The sequence below is a fragment of the Oncorhynchus mykiss genome, chromosome 6, assembly GCF_057628025.1.
Source record: "Oncorhynchus mykiss isolate SJ-2025 chromosome 6, ASM5762802v1, whole genome shotgun sequence".
NCBI lineage: Eukaryota > Metazoa > Chordata > Actinopteri > Salmoniformes > Salmonidae > Oncorhynchus > Oncorhynchus mykiss.
This window is the reverse complement of record NC_143027.1, coordinates 50295548-50313711: the sequence shown is the minus strand read 5'-3', so window position 1 is coordinate 50313711 and position 18164 is coordinate 50295548. Positions and strand designations below refer to the sequence as shown.

The 18164-nt window shown below is 41.1% G+C and overlaps 1 protein-coding gene across 4 annotated transcripts in view; it reads right to left on the bottom strand.

Moving 5' to 3' along the window:
- The window catches only part of adam9a (ADAM metallopeptidase domain 9a), a 78099-nt gene that overhangs the window by 15882 nt on the left and 44053 nt on the right, over positions 1–18164 (bottom strand). For all 4 annotated transcript variants that reach the window (XM_021606716.3, XM_021606717.3, XM_021606718.3 and 1 more), the window contains exons 6-12: positions 15147–15363; positions 14983–15048; positions 11806–11877; positions 9845–10014; positions 9403–9484; positions 929–1062; positions 503–674 (exon numbers count right to left, since the gene is read on the bottom strand). In XM_021606716.3, the coding sequence (XP_021462391.2) occupies positions 503–674; positions 929–1062; positions 9403–9484; positions 9845–10014; positions 11806–11877; positions 14983–15048; positions 15147–15363 (913 nt within the window). The remainder of the gene's footprint in view (positions 1–502; positions 675–928; positions 1063–9402; positions 9485–9844; positions 10015–11805; positions 11878–14982; positions 15049–15146; positions 15364–18164) is intronic.

The following is an 18164-nucleotide window of genomic DNA, read 5'->3' as shown; positions in this document are numbered from 1 at the left end:
TACATTATGCATTATGTTTTGTGTTTTAGATGATGTTGTGACCAGTAGAAATTAAATGGTAAATAATGTATTGTGTCATTTTGGAGTAACTTTTATTTTGCATAAGAATATATTTCTGAAAACTTCTATATTAATGTGGATGCTACCATGATTACAGATAATCATGAATTAACCTTGAATAATGATGAGTGAAAAAGTTTGAGGTCATACCACCAAGATATGCGAATCTCTAACCATTACCAATAACAGGGGAGGTTAGGATTTTTGGAGAGTATGATATTAATCCCTCTAACTTTCTCACTCATCATTCATGATTATCTGTAATCATGGTAGCACTTTAGAGCCCTGTCTATGGGCCTATCATCATATCAGGGTTGGAGTATATTCAATTTTAATTTAGTCAATTCAGGAAGTATTCCTCTTTTTCAGTTTACTTCCTGAATTGACTTACCTGAAATGGAAATGATACCAACGTTGCACCATATCACTTTGTAACGGTCACCTTGTCTGAGCCACAGTCACACTCCTCTCCCATGTCCACCAGTTTGTTGCCACAGTAGGGGGCACTGTAGCCCTCTTCCGGACGCGGGATGTTAAGCAGGCAGCTTCCTCCCGTGTTCAGGATCATCTTCTCAAAGTCATCGGCACTGCAGCTGCTGAAGTTCCGCGAGCCACTGAGAGGGAGTAAGAGACAGAAGAAGCTGGGTTAGTACCAGGATATGTGATGGTGTAGAGTGAAGTTTCCCCGAGACGACACTGATGCATTTTCCCCACTAATGGTTAAAGCTAGGATTGGGGCTGGGGAAGCTGATCCTAGATATGTTCTTTGGGGAAACTTTGCACCACAGTAATATTTGACCCTCCTTATGTAAGGACAGATCAGATGGGAAAAGTGGTGAAATTAGTCTGAGGGTCGAGGAAAACTCACGTGGCGCCCGAGTTCATAATACAACTGGTGACCCCGCAGTGGCAGTTACGCTCGTTGTCGTGGTTCATGCCCAGGTTGTGGCCCAGCTCGTGGGCCACGATGGACGCAAAGGACGGGATGTTGTTGTTGGTGAACTGAAGGCAGAGAAAGACAAAGAACACTCATTAGAAATCAAATGAGGGCTATAGGCTAAACAGCGTGGACACACAATTGATACATCCCAAATGGCACCCTATTCCCTATATAGTGCACTAAATTTGACCAGGCTCTGGTCAAAAGTAGTGCACTACATAGGGAAAAGGGTGCCATTTGCGACACACACCCTGCCCATCTTTACTCTAATTGCGTGTAAGACCAGTTCAACTTGACTTGGGTGTTAAGGGCTGTCCACACCAAGGATGATAACTATAACAATAACGAGTGAACAAGAGTGTTCACACTACAACGATAACTACAAAAGCAGTTGAGAACGATAACGAGAGCCAACGTTTGGATCACTTTCAGAGAGATTCTTTATAAAACATTGACAACCAATCAAAAACGCATTCTATTGAAGTGTACTTGGTTGTAGGTGCGCGAGGATGCTCGAAGAGGAGAGAGTGGAGTCAATAGTGGAGCTTTGATTCTTGCACGTTGACAGGTTAATATTTTTAGCACTAATAAGCTTCTTAAATTTGGCTACACAACTATAGCCTCTATCTTCCAGCGGTTACAGTGCGCAATAGACTAACGTAACCTCACCCCATTCCGTACAAATGTGCGTAACCCCGACATTCAAACGAGGCTGCACTGAAAACTAAAATGGGACTGTAGTGACTGTGTTGGCATCAAACTCCGGGGTGTGAACTACGTTTCGATTCAGAGTTGATTGAGATGGTCATGGACTAACAGTATTGGAGGAAAAGATGAGAAAACTGACCCATCTGACGCTGTACGTTACATGTGTCACTACGTAACGTACAGCTCGCATTTGCAACTCATTTTGTGCCGTACAGCCTCTTTCCACCAGGGGTAGCCGTTCTCTCGCAGATTAAAATCATGCTTAACCATATACAGTGCCTTGCGAAAGTATTCGGCCCACTTGAACTTTGCGACCTTTTGCATTTCAGGTTTCAAACATAAAGATAAAAAACTGTATTTTTTTGTGAAGAATCAACAACAAGTGGGACACAATCATGAAGTGGAACGACATTTATTGGATATTTCAAACTTTTTTAACAAATCAAAAACTGAAAAATTGGGCGTGCAAAATTATTCAGCCCCCTTAAGTTAATACTTTGTAGCGCCACCTTTTGCTGCGATTACAGCTGTAAGTCGCTTGGGGTATGTCTCTATCAGTTTTGCACATCGAGAGACTGACATTTTTTCCCATTCCTCCTTGCAAAACAGCTCGAGCTCAGTGAGGTTGGGTGGAGAGCATTTGTGAACAGCAGTTTTCAGTTCTTTCCACAGATTCTCGATTGGATTCAGGTCTGGACTTTGACTTGGCCATTCTAACACCTGGATATGTTTATTTTTGAACCATTCCATTGTAGATTTTGCTTTATGTTTTGGATCATTGTCTTGTTGGAAGACAAATCTCCGTCCCAGTCTCAGGTCTTTTGCAGACTTCATCAGGTTTTCTTCCAGAATGGTCCTGTATTTGGCTCCATCCATCTTCCCATCAATTTTAACCATCTTCCCTGTCCCTGCTGAAGAAAAGCAGGCCCAAACCATGATGCTGCCACCACCATGTTTGACAGTGGGGATGGTGTGTTCAGCTGTGTTGCTTTTACGCCAAACATAACGTTTTGCATTGTTGCCAAAAAGTTCAATTTTGGTTTCATCTGACCAGAGCACCTTCTTCCACATGTTTGGTGTGTCTCCCAGGTGGCTTGTGGCAAACTTTAAACAACACTTTTTATGGATATCTTTAAGAAATGGCTTTCTTCTTGCCACTCTTCCATAAAGGCCAGATTTGTGCAATATACGACTGATTGTTGTCCTTTGGACAGAGTCTCCCACCTCAGCTGTAGATCTCTGCAGTACATCCAGAGTGATCATGGGCCTCTTGGCTGCATCTCTGATCAGTCTTCTCCTTGTATGAGCTGAAAGTTTAGAGGGACGGCCAGGTCTTGGTAGATTTGCAGTGGTCTGATACTCCTTCCATTTCAATATTATCGCTTGCACAGTGCTCCTTGGGATGTTTAAAGCTTGGGAAATCTTTTTGTATCCAAATCCGGCTTTAAACTTCTTCACAACAGTATCTCGGACCTGCCTGGTGTGTTCCTTGTTCTTCATGATGCTCTCTGCGCTTTTAACGGACCTCTGAGACTATCACAGTGCAGGTGCATTTATACGGAGACTTGATTACACACAGGTGGATTGTATTTATCATCATTAGTCATTTAGGTCAACATTGGATCATTCAGAGATCCTCACTGAACTTCTGGAGAGAGTTTGCTGCACTGAAAGTAAAGGGGCTGAATAATTTTGCACGCCCAATTTTTCAGTTTTTGATTTGTTAAAAAAGTTTGAAATATCCAATAAATGTCGTTCCACTTCATGATTGTGTCCCACTTGTTGTTGATTCTTCACAAAAAAATACAGTTTTATATCTTTTTGTTTGAAGCCTGAAATGTGGCAAAAGGTCGCAAAGTTCAAGGGGGCCGAATACTTTCGCAAGGCACTGTACACTTGTAAGAAAACTTCATTATTCATGATTTTTGTCTAAATTAATATAATTATTGTTAATATTAAACTAATATTTCATGACTAGGGTGCCAATTGCATTTTTTTGCACGCCATTACTGCGAGCCATCATGACACTCAAAAGCCAGCACAGCATTCATTTTGTTGGAAAGGGGAGAAATTGTGCTTTACAATGGCATTGATATTACAGTTGATCTGGAAGTATTACGTTTTTTGGGGCGCAAAAATAAGGTCAATTGTACGGACCAAGGCAATGTGCAAAAGTGAGTGAGTTTACGTTATAAGCTACGGACGCAAGCCTCTTTAGTATGTGCACGTTATTCGAATATACGAACTGATGTGTGAGTATGAATTTCTGTGGCCCAAAAATAGGCCTATTTTAACATTGAAAATGTTTTTCTCCATTAAATTGAAATATCCACATGACATTGTTACTTACAAGGCTATACCATGACATTTATAATGATCAATTTAATAAAACAAACTTTTAAATGTCGTTTTTAAAGACATGCGCCCCATAAAAAAGCCTGGTAGCCGTCCGGTAGCCTTCAAGTGTGTAGCTTGTTGTTTATCTTGGCCAATCAAAGCAGCAAAGAGTCTCAATGTGTAACAAGTGTAGTGGCAGTTCACTAATGCAATGCCAGACGGAATAAAATCACAGAGTTAAAAGTTAGCGAAATGAGAAAGAGTAGACTACAACGAGCAACCTTCAGGTAGGCTGTTGTTTTATGTTTTATTTGAATGGGGTCTCCATTGGCTACTCCAGTTAATACAGGCACTGTTATATGGGATGATAAATGACATTGTCTGCTACAAGTTTGCTGGTCTTGTAGCGTCTCACTCTCTGCCTCCGTCTGCTGGCTCCCATCTCACCAGGCACCTTTGCAGCAATAGTGCACCAGGTTTTTCCTCAGGTAGCAATGCTCAGGTTAAAAACAGCCATTTTAAAAAAAAAACATGTATTTTGAAGATCCGGATATCCAACAAAAATTCATGATACTATTCGAATTGTGAAATTATTTAAAATCCTCATCCCTACTCCGTTCTCGTGAAATTCCAGGAAAAGCTATAGGCTACAAAAGACTTACGATGTTTATTTCATGTATTTTGTATTCTAGTCCTAATAGCCTTCACATGGAGAGAAGCAGGCTTGCTGCTGTTAATTGCTGAATGTAGGCCAAATGAGCTGTCGGGGATCACTTTTGGCAAGGGATAACATTTTTGCAATGGAAATGGTTGCACAGACAGAGATGAGCAGAGTGAAAAAGATCCAAACAAATTGATAACCAGCAGAAAAATAGAAATCACTTGCAAACCACTTGAGCAACGAGGAAAGCAATAACGTAAAAAAAAGGTGGAGACTTTCCTATAGTGTGGATGCTCGCCAACGTTTTATAGTTAAATTATACCCATCATCCTTAGTGTGGATGCTCGCCAACGTTTTATAGTTAAATTATACCTATCATCCTTAGTGTGGATGCTCGCCAACGTTTTATAGTTAAATTATACCCATCATCCTTAGTGTGGATGCTCGCCAACGTTTATAGTTAAATTATACCTATCATCCTTAGTGTGGATGCTCGCCAACGTTTTATAGTTAAATTATACCTATCATCCTTAGTGTGGATGCTCGCCAACGTTTTATAGTTAAATTATACCTAATCATTATAGTTATCATCCTTAGTGTGGATGCCTGCAAAAAATAAAGGTTGTCAGTTTCTATATGATGAAAGGCTGTTTAGTATCTATCGAACAAGAAGCAACTACGCAGAGACATGCACGGAGTGTGAGGTGAGGATATTAAAGGAATACTACACTCAAACTATATCTGTTAGTATTTTGGTCATTAGTCCACTGTTAATGCAATCCCCCAAAATGTTGCATGTCAGCAGTTAAGATGGAGCACTTTCAGTACAGAGAAATAACAGGTATGATGTGTTTTACATGACATGATGCATTTGGGAGAGTAATCAGTGGAGTCTCAAGGGAGCAACTGTTAACTCGAAACACAACGACAAGGTTCCAGTTTAACAAACTTTACTATACCATATGAACACACTACAAGGTAGCCATCGCACTCCAGGCTAGGTCCATCAACAGCAAGACTTCCCGCGCAGGCGCACACTTGACAGAGTGATGGCACCATAATAACAGAAATATAGGGATACTTAAACCATGAACTAAACAATCTCCCACTTTTCTTTAAAAACAAATAAAACATAATTAAATGTCCAAGATTATTCAAGTTCCCCATTACAAATGGGTTGTGTGACAAAGTTTTTATTTGTTTTACTCAAGCTGCCACTTTCCATTACCGAGAGCTTGTAGTAGCACAAGACTGGATGCTCCTTTTTTAGTCAGACAGTGGTCGATCATAGCATCCGCTGGATTCTCTGTGCTTGAATAAGTTCCTTGATGCTGCTAATCTCAAGTTTAAGTATTTTCTCTGTGACAGACTTGGTTAACTTCACAGCATCAAATAATGAGTAGTTGTCAGTGACACAAACTACAGGTAGAATGTGCCGTTTTGTCTCATCAGTGGTAAGCTCTGAGAAGAAAGATCACATTGTCAATTCCATCCGCAAGAGCAAGAGTTTCTCCAGCAAGTGTGCTTCGGACAACCCTTCTTATCCTTTTTGACTGCCAAAAGAGGTGAGAATCTTCCTCCTTCACCCATTAACACAATTAGATGTCCACCTTGTGTGCCTCCATCTGTAAGGTTCCCTAGCGACGCATCACTGAAGACAACTAGTTTCAAATAGTCACCTTTTCCAACAAGCTGAAACTTTAAAGTCACTCGTTGTAATTTCAGTTCACAAACAACTTTGTTTGTCTCATGAATGGTTTGTACAGTGGCGTGTTTTGTGTTAGATGCCAAGATGCAACCATCAAATAACAGGTCTACTCTGTCTAGCAACCCATAGGACAATTTCTATCTTTGACCTCAATTGATCAGCTTCAATTCCAGAGGGGAATTCCTTTGTACGGCTCTTGAAGAATCTGTGGATGGGTTGAAGATTCTTGATATAGCTCTCCTGTTGCATCAGTATTGCTCCATCAACTGTAATAAACTCTATGCCAACATAAAAGTTATCATGCTCCTCACGGCCGACCTGGAAAACAGCTTTGAGGTGTGGAGTCACAGTTGTAGCAAAGGTCTGTGAGCCACCCCTGATAAAGTCATCAACATGACAGGCAAGTACTCTAGTCACATTGCAGTCTTGATCAAGCCAATAGAAGACAGCAGGATCCACTTGTGACATTTTTCCACCTCTATTCAGCATTGTTGCCTTGACTTTGTTGTACCAGTAGAGTGATGCATCTGCCAGGCCATACACACACTTTTTTAGTTTCCACAGTGTTCCTTCGCTCTTAGCTTCAGGCGGAGGTCGGATGTGAATGTCCCTTGACAGCTCTGTTCCCTGCAAAAATGCAGATTTGATGTCTATGGGAATTAAGTTTACATTTTTTCTGGCAGATCACTGTCATCAGCAATCGGAGTGACTCTGAGGCGCATGTCGGTGACTCTTTTGGGTGTTCTTTAGCAGCCAGCTCCTCAAAACCTCTAGCCACTAGACGTGCTTTAGGCACTATTCCAGTTAAGGATTCTTTAAGGGTACACATCCACCTTGTTGAGACACATTTTTGGCCAATGTCTTTGACTTCCTCAAACACTCCAATTTTTCCTCCAATTACTGAGCTCATCTGGCTTTGCTGAGTCAAATTACACATCCTTTGTTTCAAGAACATTATCATTTGAATGTCATTCTGCTTTTCTCTATTTTCCATTGGTTCAATTCTGAGATTATCTACCAGTGACAGGTCAGCTGACCCTGTTGTACCAGAAAGTGTAGCTGGCTCAGAGTACTTGTTGTACCAGTTCTGGTGTTTTCCTTTTGCTTTTCCTGCTCGTCCAATGGCGGTTGCTGTATGTGGAATACCACTTTCTCTGTCCATGTATTTAACAGTTTGTCCAGTTTTGATTGTCCAGATTGGAACAACCATGTTGTCTTAACACGTGGCTGTTGTTAAATGTTTTCCTCATTTGAACGCTCAACAATATTATCTGTGGCATGGTTGAAGGGCTCTGCTCCATTTCCTGTGGCAGTTTCAGTGTCCATATCATTGGACGCGACATCTGGTAGGTTTGTGTCTGTTACTGTGTCCTTTTTGTCATTTTCATTAGGAGACTGATTCTCAGCAACAGCCCCTCTATCTTGTTGATCATTTACTTTCCGCAATCTTGAGTGATGCACCCTGACAATGGTGCGCCCGTGCCTCACAAATATCCCCACACCATCTTGGCCAATGACTACTCCCGGTCCTCTCCACTCGACAGTCAACTCGTTTGTAGTACACTTGGTTTCCAGTTTCAACTTCTCATATTTACATGGACTCTGTATGATGTCTTTGTCTAAAATGTTTACACAACAGTGGCCTGAGGTAGTAAGTTCAAGAGTCACTGGTTGTTTAAACATCACTGCCTTGTCATTTTTTATGTCTAGTACAGCCAATCCATTCTTGAGGGAAGCTTTGCATAATAGTAAGGGGATATCTGTAGGGACCACCTCTGTTTCAATGTGACACTTAGTCTGAACAATTTTTGCTGGTATCTTAGCTCTCTTGGTAGAATGGACGATTCTCCCATCTCCAAATTTGAAAGCTCTGTTGCTTGGTGTGTCAATCATATTGTGTACTTCTTTCATATTTAGTTCACTGACATAGCTATCATGCCATTTTGCACCACACACTGTCCGTGTACATGCAGTATCAATCACAGCAGTTTCTAAAGATTCAACTATAAAACTCTCAGTATCAGAAGCAGATTCGTTTGAAAACAGTGTAATTTTACACTGCTCTTCCTCTGTTAGTTTAACTTGTTCATTTTTATGAGGACAGTCTTTAACCCAATGATAAGTGCTTTGACAAATAGCACATTTTGATCTTCCATATTTGTCCAGCGGATTTGTGCCGGGCAATGGCGCCCTCTTCTGGTTGTCTTGAGAACGTGACTTGTTGGCACCTTTTCTCTGCTGCTCAGTGTAACATGCTGCGTCACTCACTTGCATTCCATCTGTTATTGGCGCGACAGACGTCTTCACCAAAAACTATTTTTAGTGCCGACTTCATTGATACAAAAGTCAGCACAGTACAAACAGTTAAAGCCAACTGTTTCTCCCTACCATATAGACAGGCAGTATCTAGCAACTTGAAAGCTAACACCGCATCCGGGAGAACCATGTCGTACTTGCGCATCCTATTGTACCTCTGTTCAAAATCAATGATGTAGTCCGTCATTGCAACCGAAATATCTCTCGTAACACTGTCAAAGTTTGAATATGCCTCGTAGGCACGGTCTTTCTCTTCTTTAAGAAATACAGAATCCAGTGCTCTGATCAAAGTTCCCATACCATCCTCTTTGTTCAAATCCTCAACGGTATTTCCAGTGCTGTATCTCTCGCTCTTCCCTCGAGCGATAATACCACCACAAGTGCTTGCTTTTTAGTAACCCGTGTCCAGATTCCTCTCTTCTCGTCGAAGCGAGGTGGCACATTGTAGTTATTAGCCATCCTCTGCTACCAATGTTAACTCGAAATGACACAACGACAAGGTTCCAGTTTAACAAAGTTTACTATACCATATGAACACACTACAAGGTAGCCATCGCACTCCAGGCTAGGTCCATCAACACTTCCCACGCAGGCGCACACTTGACAGAGTGATAGCCCCGTAATAACAGAAATATAGGGATACTTAAAACATGAACTTTAACAGCAACTTACTGCGTTGATCCCTCCCCCGTGACTCCGCGAGCAGACAGTGCTGACAAAGGCCATCCCAGCAGTGCCCCCAAAGCTCTTCTTCCTGGAGAGACAAAAAATACAGAGAGTCTATGTAGCGAGAGACATAATAAACCCAGTGAAAAATTACTATTTTGTCTCTCCTGGGCCCATGTTCATCAAGTGTCTCAGAGTAAGACTGCTGTTCTAGGATCAGGTTCCCCTGCCCATGTAATCTTACTTATTATGATCGTAAAGGCAAGACTGGTCCTAGATCAGCACTCTGTATTCTATGAGGTTAAAGGATAACTACACTCAAAAATGATGAATATATATATATTTTTTTTGTTGATGTCAGTGGTTAAGTTGAAGCACTTTCAGTAGAGAGCAAAAACTATGATGATGTATAATGCCTCATATGATGCAAAACTGTACAAGGACTCACAGAATAAGCTGGGCGCTGTCGTGGCGTCGCCGTGGCACCAGCTCCTTCTCCCTCCACTGGACAAAGCGGCTGAGCACCTCCCCGGCGCTGCCCTCAATGCTGATGGGGTTCCTGCTGGTCCAGATGTCCAGGCCCACCAACACCACACGGATGTTTAGCTCCATGTACATCTGCATGTTACAGAGAAATGGGAAGAGTGTCACAAATTGAGGCAGATCTATAGACACATCTAGGGTGTCATTTTCGTGCAAAAAATACTGTGTCATGACGTGGCCCTCCCCCTCACCACCCCTCTCTCCCTCCCAGATTCCTGGAGGAGACTCTCCTCAGGGCCAGGCAGTATAGAGAGAGAGTTTCACAGTAGAACAAAGGAACTTCTTCTACGTCACAGAACTTGAGAACTGAACAAAATCCATGTTTTGGAGAATGTGTAAACGGTCGGTGGAGAAGACAGCTACGACGGGTCTGTTTTGTTTCATGTTGTGATCTCATGGAAAACGATACAGCCACATTACCATAACTCTGTTTATACAGGAGCCTCTGTTATGGAGGTTCGCATCTAATTATTGTATAAAATGAATGAGTAAAGATGAAGTCATTGGCCCGCCCCATGAACACAGACATTGATCTGGCGTCATGGGACAGCCCTTTTCTACTGTTTTCCGAATAAATCCTCTTTAGAGGACCTCGGTACGCTGAGGGGGCGAAGGTTTGAGTAGAGACCACAAAAAACTTCAGTAGAAGCAAACCATGTGGAGCATTGGCTACACTGGTGGAAATGGTTGAACTCAGACTATTGATACCGACAGAATAAGAGCAAATCTTCGATACTAATTACTAGTCTGCAGCTTGGAATTATGTACCATGGAATGCGAAGACCGACAACCGCCGAAACATCTATTCTATAAGAACATTTCTGAATGGGACTCTGAAGAATCCATTCTAACCACGAAAGACTTCTTGGAAGCAGATGGAGAGACGAGCGGATGAACTTTCCAACAGAAAGACGGATGATTCCAACAGAGATCTCTGATGACACACTGAGCGTAAATATATATTGATTGCAATGATTCCCGAATGAGTGAGCGTTCATGTGCAAAGGATTAGCATTTCCATTTTTAATTATCAACTTTGTAGTGACTCGTCTTTCCCGCCCTTCTCAGTCCACACCCACTTCCCTTTGTCCATCAAGCCGTCATATCGGCTTAGCCCACTAGAGAACCACCCCTATCATTTCCTTTTAACTATATCTACTGTTTGTTTATGCATTTCTGTGATTATTTAGTAAATAAATGATTAAGACAATTGATGTATGGATGATTCATAGTAAAGGCTGGGTTCGTGCAGATAACCAACAATTTACGACATTTGGAATGAGACCAACGTGAGGTAAAGAATAATTCATTAATTGATCAGATATTAAAATATCTGAAAGTTATATTAGGAAAACTATAACTTTGTAATCTGAAGATTTTCCTTGGTGCCCCGACTTTCTAGTTAATTACATTTACATGATTAGTTTAATCACGTAATAATATTTGATAAAATATTTTTTTAAATAACAGTCTTCACTTTAATGATGCCAAAGACACGACAAAGACACAACTGTTAACATTTATCTCGTAGTGTGATCAATAATTAAAATGAGCATTTTTTACTATACTAGCATTTATTAAACTTAATAGTTAAAAAAAAAATAGATATCCCCTCTTTATAATGCAGATTGTTAAAGAAAAAATTTAAATCACACTTCCAGATTATAATGAGGTTTATATTATATTTTGCACTGTGCACAATTCCTATGCAATATGAAACAATCTATGAAGAAATCATTGCTGTATATTCTTGGAATTGGCTTGTTTGGTATTGCAAACGTTGACTGCAACTCATACCATACTGTGTCGGAGGGTATTTGACCCTGATTGAGCACTTGTTGTATGCATATTTTTTTGTATACTTACACTGTCAACGTAGTTTGCAAGATGAATCATCTCGTCTCGCACTGCAGTCTCATTCCTGTGCATGTAGGTGAACTGTAGAGGGAAAGGACAGAAGTAAGCATTGGCTAGAGTTTCCTTTAGGCCTCATTCAAAACGTTTAAAACGGACTGGACCAAAAGTTCTTAAGCCCAATGGATATTTCAATTAGCCTGGGCATCATGTTTGTGCAATCATGCCACTCCTTGTCATATCTTTGGCATTTGGCAAAGAGTGTAATGATAGCAAAAATAGGTCTGGTACCAAAGCTAGAATTCACACAGGCCATCAAGAAATGAATTTAAGGGGTTTTTCTTGATCAAAAAGGGGATTAGGTGGTGGACGTGGTAATGGGTGCGGTCGGCCAGTCGCTGCAACTGAATTTGCTCCGGGCCCTTGGCAAGAAAACTTAAGGCCCCCACCTTGGTGAAGTTGGGAAATGTTCGCATTTTTAAGCCAATTCACTGAAATTTTACACATTTCTCCATGGAGCTGAGAAAATGTTGCAGTTTTAAAGCTAATTGCCTGTAATTCTACATATTGTGCCTTGGAGTCGAGAGAAAGATTTTATGTCATGGCTAACACTGTTTTCTGATGCGCAAACATTTTAAATTCTCCCCCGTCTAGCTTGAATTTTGGTGATAGTTCTCAAATAAACTCATCAAAAAAAGAAACGTCCTCACTGTCAACTGCGTTTATCTTCAGAAAACTTAACATGTGTAAATATTTGTATGAACAAAACAAGATTCAGCAACTGAGGCATAAACTGAACAAGTTCAGTCCTCATGGACTGCACCAGATTTGCCAGGTCTTGCTGTGAGATGTTACCCCACTCTTCCACCAAGGCACCGGCAAGTTCCCAGACATTTCTGGGGGGAATGGCCCTAGCCCTCACCGTCCAATCCAACAGGTCCCAGACGTGCCAAATGGGATTGAGATCCGGGATCTTCGATGGCAGAACACTGACATTCCTGTCTTGCAGGAAATCACGCACAGAACGAGCAGTATGGTAGGTGGCATTGTCATGCTGAAGGGTCATGTTAGGATGAGCCTGCAGGAAGTGTATCACATGCGGTAGGAGGATGTCTTCCCTGTAACGCACAGCGTTGAGATTGCCTGCAATGACAACAAGCTCAGTCCGATGATACTGTGACACACCGCCCCAGACCATGACGGACCCTCCACCTCCAAATCGATCCTGCTCCAGAGTACAGGCCTCGGTGTAAAGCTAATTCCTTCGACGATAAGCGCGGCTCCGACCATCACCCTGGTGAGACAAAACAGCAACTCGTCATTGAAGAGCACTTTTTGCCAGTTCTGACTGGTCCAACAACAGTGGGTTTGTGCCCATAGGCGACGTTGTTGCCGATGAGGTCTGGTGAGGACCTGCCTTACAACAGGCCTACAAGCCCTCCGTCCAGCCTCTCTCAGCCTATTGCGGACAGTCTGAGCACTGATGGAGGGATTGTGCGTTCCTCGTGCAACTCAGGCAGTTGTTGTTGCCATCCTGTACCTGTCCCGCAAGTGTGATGTTCGGATGTACCGTTCCTGTGCAGGTGATGTTACACGTGGTCTGCCACTGCGAGGATGGTCAGATGTCCGTCCTGTCTCCCTTTAGCACTGTATGGACATTGCAATGTATTGCCCTGGCCACATCTGCAGTTTTCATAACTGTGACCTAATTGCCTACCATCTGTAAGCTGTTAGTGTCTTAACAATCGTTCCACAGGTGCATGTTCATTAATTGTTTATGGGTCATTGAACAAGCATGGGAAACAGTGTTTAAACCCTTTACAATGAAGATCTGTGAAGTTGTTTGGATTTTTACGAATTATCTTTGAAAGTTAATTATATTTAAAAAAAAAAATACAGATCTCATACTACCCCCTTCACAGAACAGAGCAAAATGGCTCTAACCAGATAAGAGGAGCCATATCTCAGACTGGCCAATAAAAAGCGAAGATTAAAATGGGCAAAAGAGCACAGTCACTGGACAGAAGAACTCTGCCGAGAAGGCCAACATCCCAGAGTAACCTCTTCATTGTTAACATGGAGACTGGTGTTTTGCGGGTACTATTTAATGAAGCTGCCATTTGAGGACTTGTGAGGCGTCTGTTTCTCAAACTGGACACTCTAACGTACTTGTCCTCTTGCTCAGTTGTGCACCGGAGCCTCCCACTCCTCTTTCTATTCTGGTTAGAGCCAGTTTGCGCTGTTCTGTGAAGGGAGTAGTACAGAGCGTTGTACGAGATCTTCAGTTTCTTGGCAATTTCTGGAATAGCCTTCATTTTTCAGAACAAGAATAGAAGAACGAGTTACAGAAGAAAGTTCTTTGTTTCTGGCCATTTTGAGCCTGTAATCGAACACACAAATGCTGATGCTCCAGACTCTCAACTAGTCTAAAGCAGGCCAGTTTTATTGCTTCTTTAATCAGGACAACAGTTTTCAGCAGAGCTACTATAAATGCAAATATTTTATCTAATGCTCAATTAGCCTTTACATTTAAAAAAAAACTTGGATTAGCTAACACAACGTGCCATTGGAACACAGGAGTGATGGTTGCTGATAATGGGCCTCTGTACGCCTATGTAGATATTCCATTCAAACATCAGCCGTTTCCAGCTACTATAGGCATTTACAACATTAACAATGTCTACACTGTATTTCTGATCAATTTGATGTTATTTTAAATGGACTTTTTTTTTGCCTTTCTTTCAAAACAAGGACATTTCTAAGTGACCCCAAACTTTTGAACAGTAGGGTACATTATCTTATCTACATCATTTGTCAGATTTGAGTAGTTTAAGTTTACACTGAAATCTTTCTTCCATAAAAATAATAAAAAATAAAAAAATGTTTTGTTTTACACTGTATTGATTAAGCCAGCCCAAAAAAACAAGTATGTGTAACTGCCGTCCAATACGGCGACCGGAGTTTGGGCGAGTGGGTGTATGGAAAGCGAATCAGCTAATTGGACAGATTTGTTGTCACTCAAGACGGTTTTGTGGTGTAAGATGTGGAATTTTAAAAAACACTTCTCAATCAAAACCGCTTTAAACACAACCACATCCACTGCTTTCCAAAATGTACTGTTGAGGGAAGAGATTTTAAATGATGTATAAAACACAGTCTAGGTTTATCAGTCGTTGGACATTCACTCACCCTCTCATTATCCACCACCAGGAGCAGCTCTACATAGTGTGGCTGGAGCAGCACTGCCCGCTTTCTCTGAAGGGAGAGAAAGCACATACAGTACCATAAGCAGAAAATCAGCACGAAGGCACAGGCACACTTAGCACGCACACATACACACCGTGGTAACTCACCCTGAGGAGGTGGCTGACAGGCTGTTTGTGTGTGTCAGAGTGGGTGTGATGCTCTGAGTGGTCCTGTTCAGATGGGGCTAGTTGTTCCGTGTGTGGAGTGCCACACACCAGCGGCTCCGACACCACGTCCTCCAGCCGGTACACTAGGTGCTGGAAGTCCGAGGAAGACACCAGCGGCTCAATCCCATAGCTGGAGTTGTCCATGCGGAGCACCCCTCTGGAGGTTCAAACACAAAAGGCTGATCACACCAGAGTCATAAGGGGTCAATATTATTCATTATTAACTAAATGCTGATTGGTTAAAAGGCTGTGGGATATCAGATCGTATACCATGGGTATGACAAAACATGTATTTTTACTCTTCAAATTATGTTGGTAACAATATTATAATAGCAATAAGGCACCTCAGGGTTTGTGGTATATGGGCAATTTACAACGGCTAAGGACTGTTTCCAGGTACTCGGTGTTGCATCCTGCACAAGAACAGCCCTTGGCCGTGATATATTGCCCATATACCACACTCCCTCGGGCCTTATTGCTTAATTACACCATGGCATTGTTAAATACTCGTTTCTGATTGGCTTGAATGGCATTCGAGAGGGTCCATTTTTTCCCTATAATGCATGGTATATCAGCATGGTAGAATTCAATGGCTATAGTTCATTGTTACATGTTCAATGTTTGAGCTGTTTTTGAATGCAAAAGTCAAAATGAAAACATTGGCATTGTTGAAGTAGATGTTCATAATAGCAAACAAGGACTGATATTTGGTTAGCAAAACTAGCAAGTATGTTTGTTTGGTTACCAGGGCAACTACTGCAGCTATATAGTAATCTCTCAAGCAACTTCAGTGGATGTTAACAAGTCTGGGTAGTCCCTCCCCGTTTCAGTTAGTTTAGTAGGGGAATGGCACATACAGAACAGAATAATTAGCAGTTTTGAGAGGAAGGATGGTACAGGTTCTTTCCTAAAGATAATCAACTAACGGTCATTTAACTAAGATGTTAAATGTTCCACACCCACAAAACATTGCATAAACTGGCTTGTCCTTGCTGTGATACAAAAGCATGAAAGCATGATCATATGGTGTGTGGGAGGTAGGTGAAAAAGACAAAAACAAAACAGCTTGAAAACTGAGCCTGTTAATTACAATTTAGGCCAGGCACTACAAACTGAAATTACATTTTTGCCTCTACCTATACATTATGAGATTTGTTGGTATTCTGGTCCATTAATATGAGTATTTTCAAAAAAGTACACATTAAAAAAAGGTCAAACACTTGATGAAAATGTATATTTTCTTCAGTTAATCATACTATCACCAACATTGTAATGAATGTTAAACACTTTAAAATGGACATCAACTCAGCAAAAAAAGAAATGTCCACTTTTCAGGACCCCGTCTTTCAAAGATAATTCGTAAAAATCCAAATAACTTCAAAGATTCTTGAAATCTTCGGGACTGACTGACGTTCATGTCTTAAAAGTAGTGATGGACTGTCGTTTCTCTTTGCTTATTTGAGCTGTTCTTGCATTAATATGGACTTGGTCCTAAACCAAATAGGGAGATATTCTGTATACCAACCCTACCTTGTCACAACACAACTGATTGGTTCAAACGCATTGAGGAAAGAAATTCCACAAATGAACTTAACAAGGCACACCTGTTAAATTAAATGCATTCCAGGTGACGACCTCATGAAGCTGGTTGAGAGAAAGTCAAGAGTGTGCAAAGCTGTCATCAAGGCAAAGGGTGGCTACTTTGAAGAATCTCAAATATTAAATGTATTTTGATTTGTTTAACACTTTTTGGTTACTACAGGATTCCATGTGTTATTCTCATAGTATGATGTCTTCAATATTATTATTACATTAGAAAAAAAGCCTTGAATGAGTAGGTGTGTCCAAGTTGCAACTGATACACCACACACACACAAAAGTTTGGGGTCATTTAGAAACGTCCTTGTTTTTGAAAGAAAAGCAATTTTTTTGTAAATAACTATTGTAGCTGGAAACGGCACATTTTTTATGAAATATCTACATAGGAGTACAGAGGCTCATTACCAGCAACCATCACTCCTGTGTTCCAATGGCACGTTGTGCTAGCTAATCCAAGTGTATAATTTTAAAAGGCTAATTGATCATTAGAAAACCCTTTTGCAATTATGTTAGCACAGATGAAAACTGTTGTGCTGATTAAAGCAGCAATAAACTGGTATTCTTTAGACTAGTTGAGTATCTGGAGCATCAGCATTTGTGGGTTCGATTACAGGCTCATAATGTCCAAAAAGAAAGACTTTCTTCTGAAGCTCATCAGTCTATTCTTGTTCTGAGAAATGAAGGCTATTCCAAGCGAGAAATTGCCAAGAAACTGAAGATCTCGTACAACGCTCTGTACTACTCCCTTCACAGAACAGCGCAAATTGGCTCTAAACAGAATAGAAAGAGGAGTGGGAGGACTCTGTGTACAACTGAGCAAGAGGACAAGTACATTAGTGTCTAGTTTGAGAAACAGACACCTCCCAAGTCCTCAACTGGCAGCTTCATTAAGTAATACACGCAAAACACCAGTCTCAACGTCAACAGTGAGGAGGCGACTCCGGGATGCTGGCCTTCTAGGCAGAGTTTCTCTGTCCAATGTCTGTGTTCTTTTGCCCATCAATCTTTGCTTTTTATTGGCCAGTCTGATATATGGCTTTTTCTTTGTAACTCTGCCTAGAAGGCCAGCATCCCGGAGTAGCTGGAGTAGCGTCACTGTTGACGTTGAGACAACATTAACAATGTCTACACTGTATTTCTGATCAGTTTGATGTTATTTTTATGGACAAGGACATTTCTAAGTGACCCCAAACTTTTGAACGGTAGTGTATATATTCTTGGATTAAATTGTTGTTTTTCTTCTCATCAATCTACACACAATACTCCATAATGACAAAAGCAAAAACAGGTAATTATTTTGTGCAAATTATTATATAAAAATATAATAAAAAAAACAGTAACATTTACATAAGTATTCAG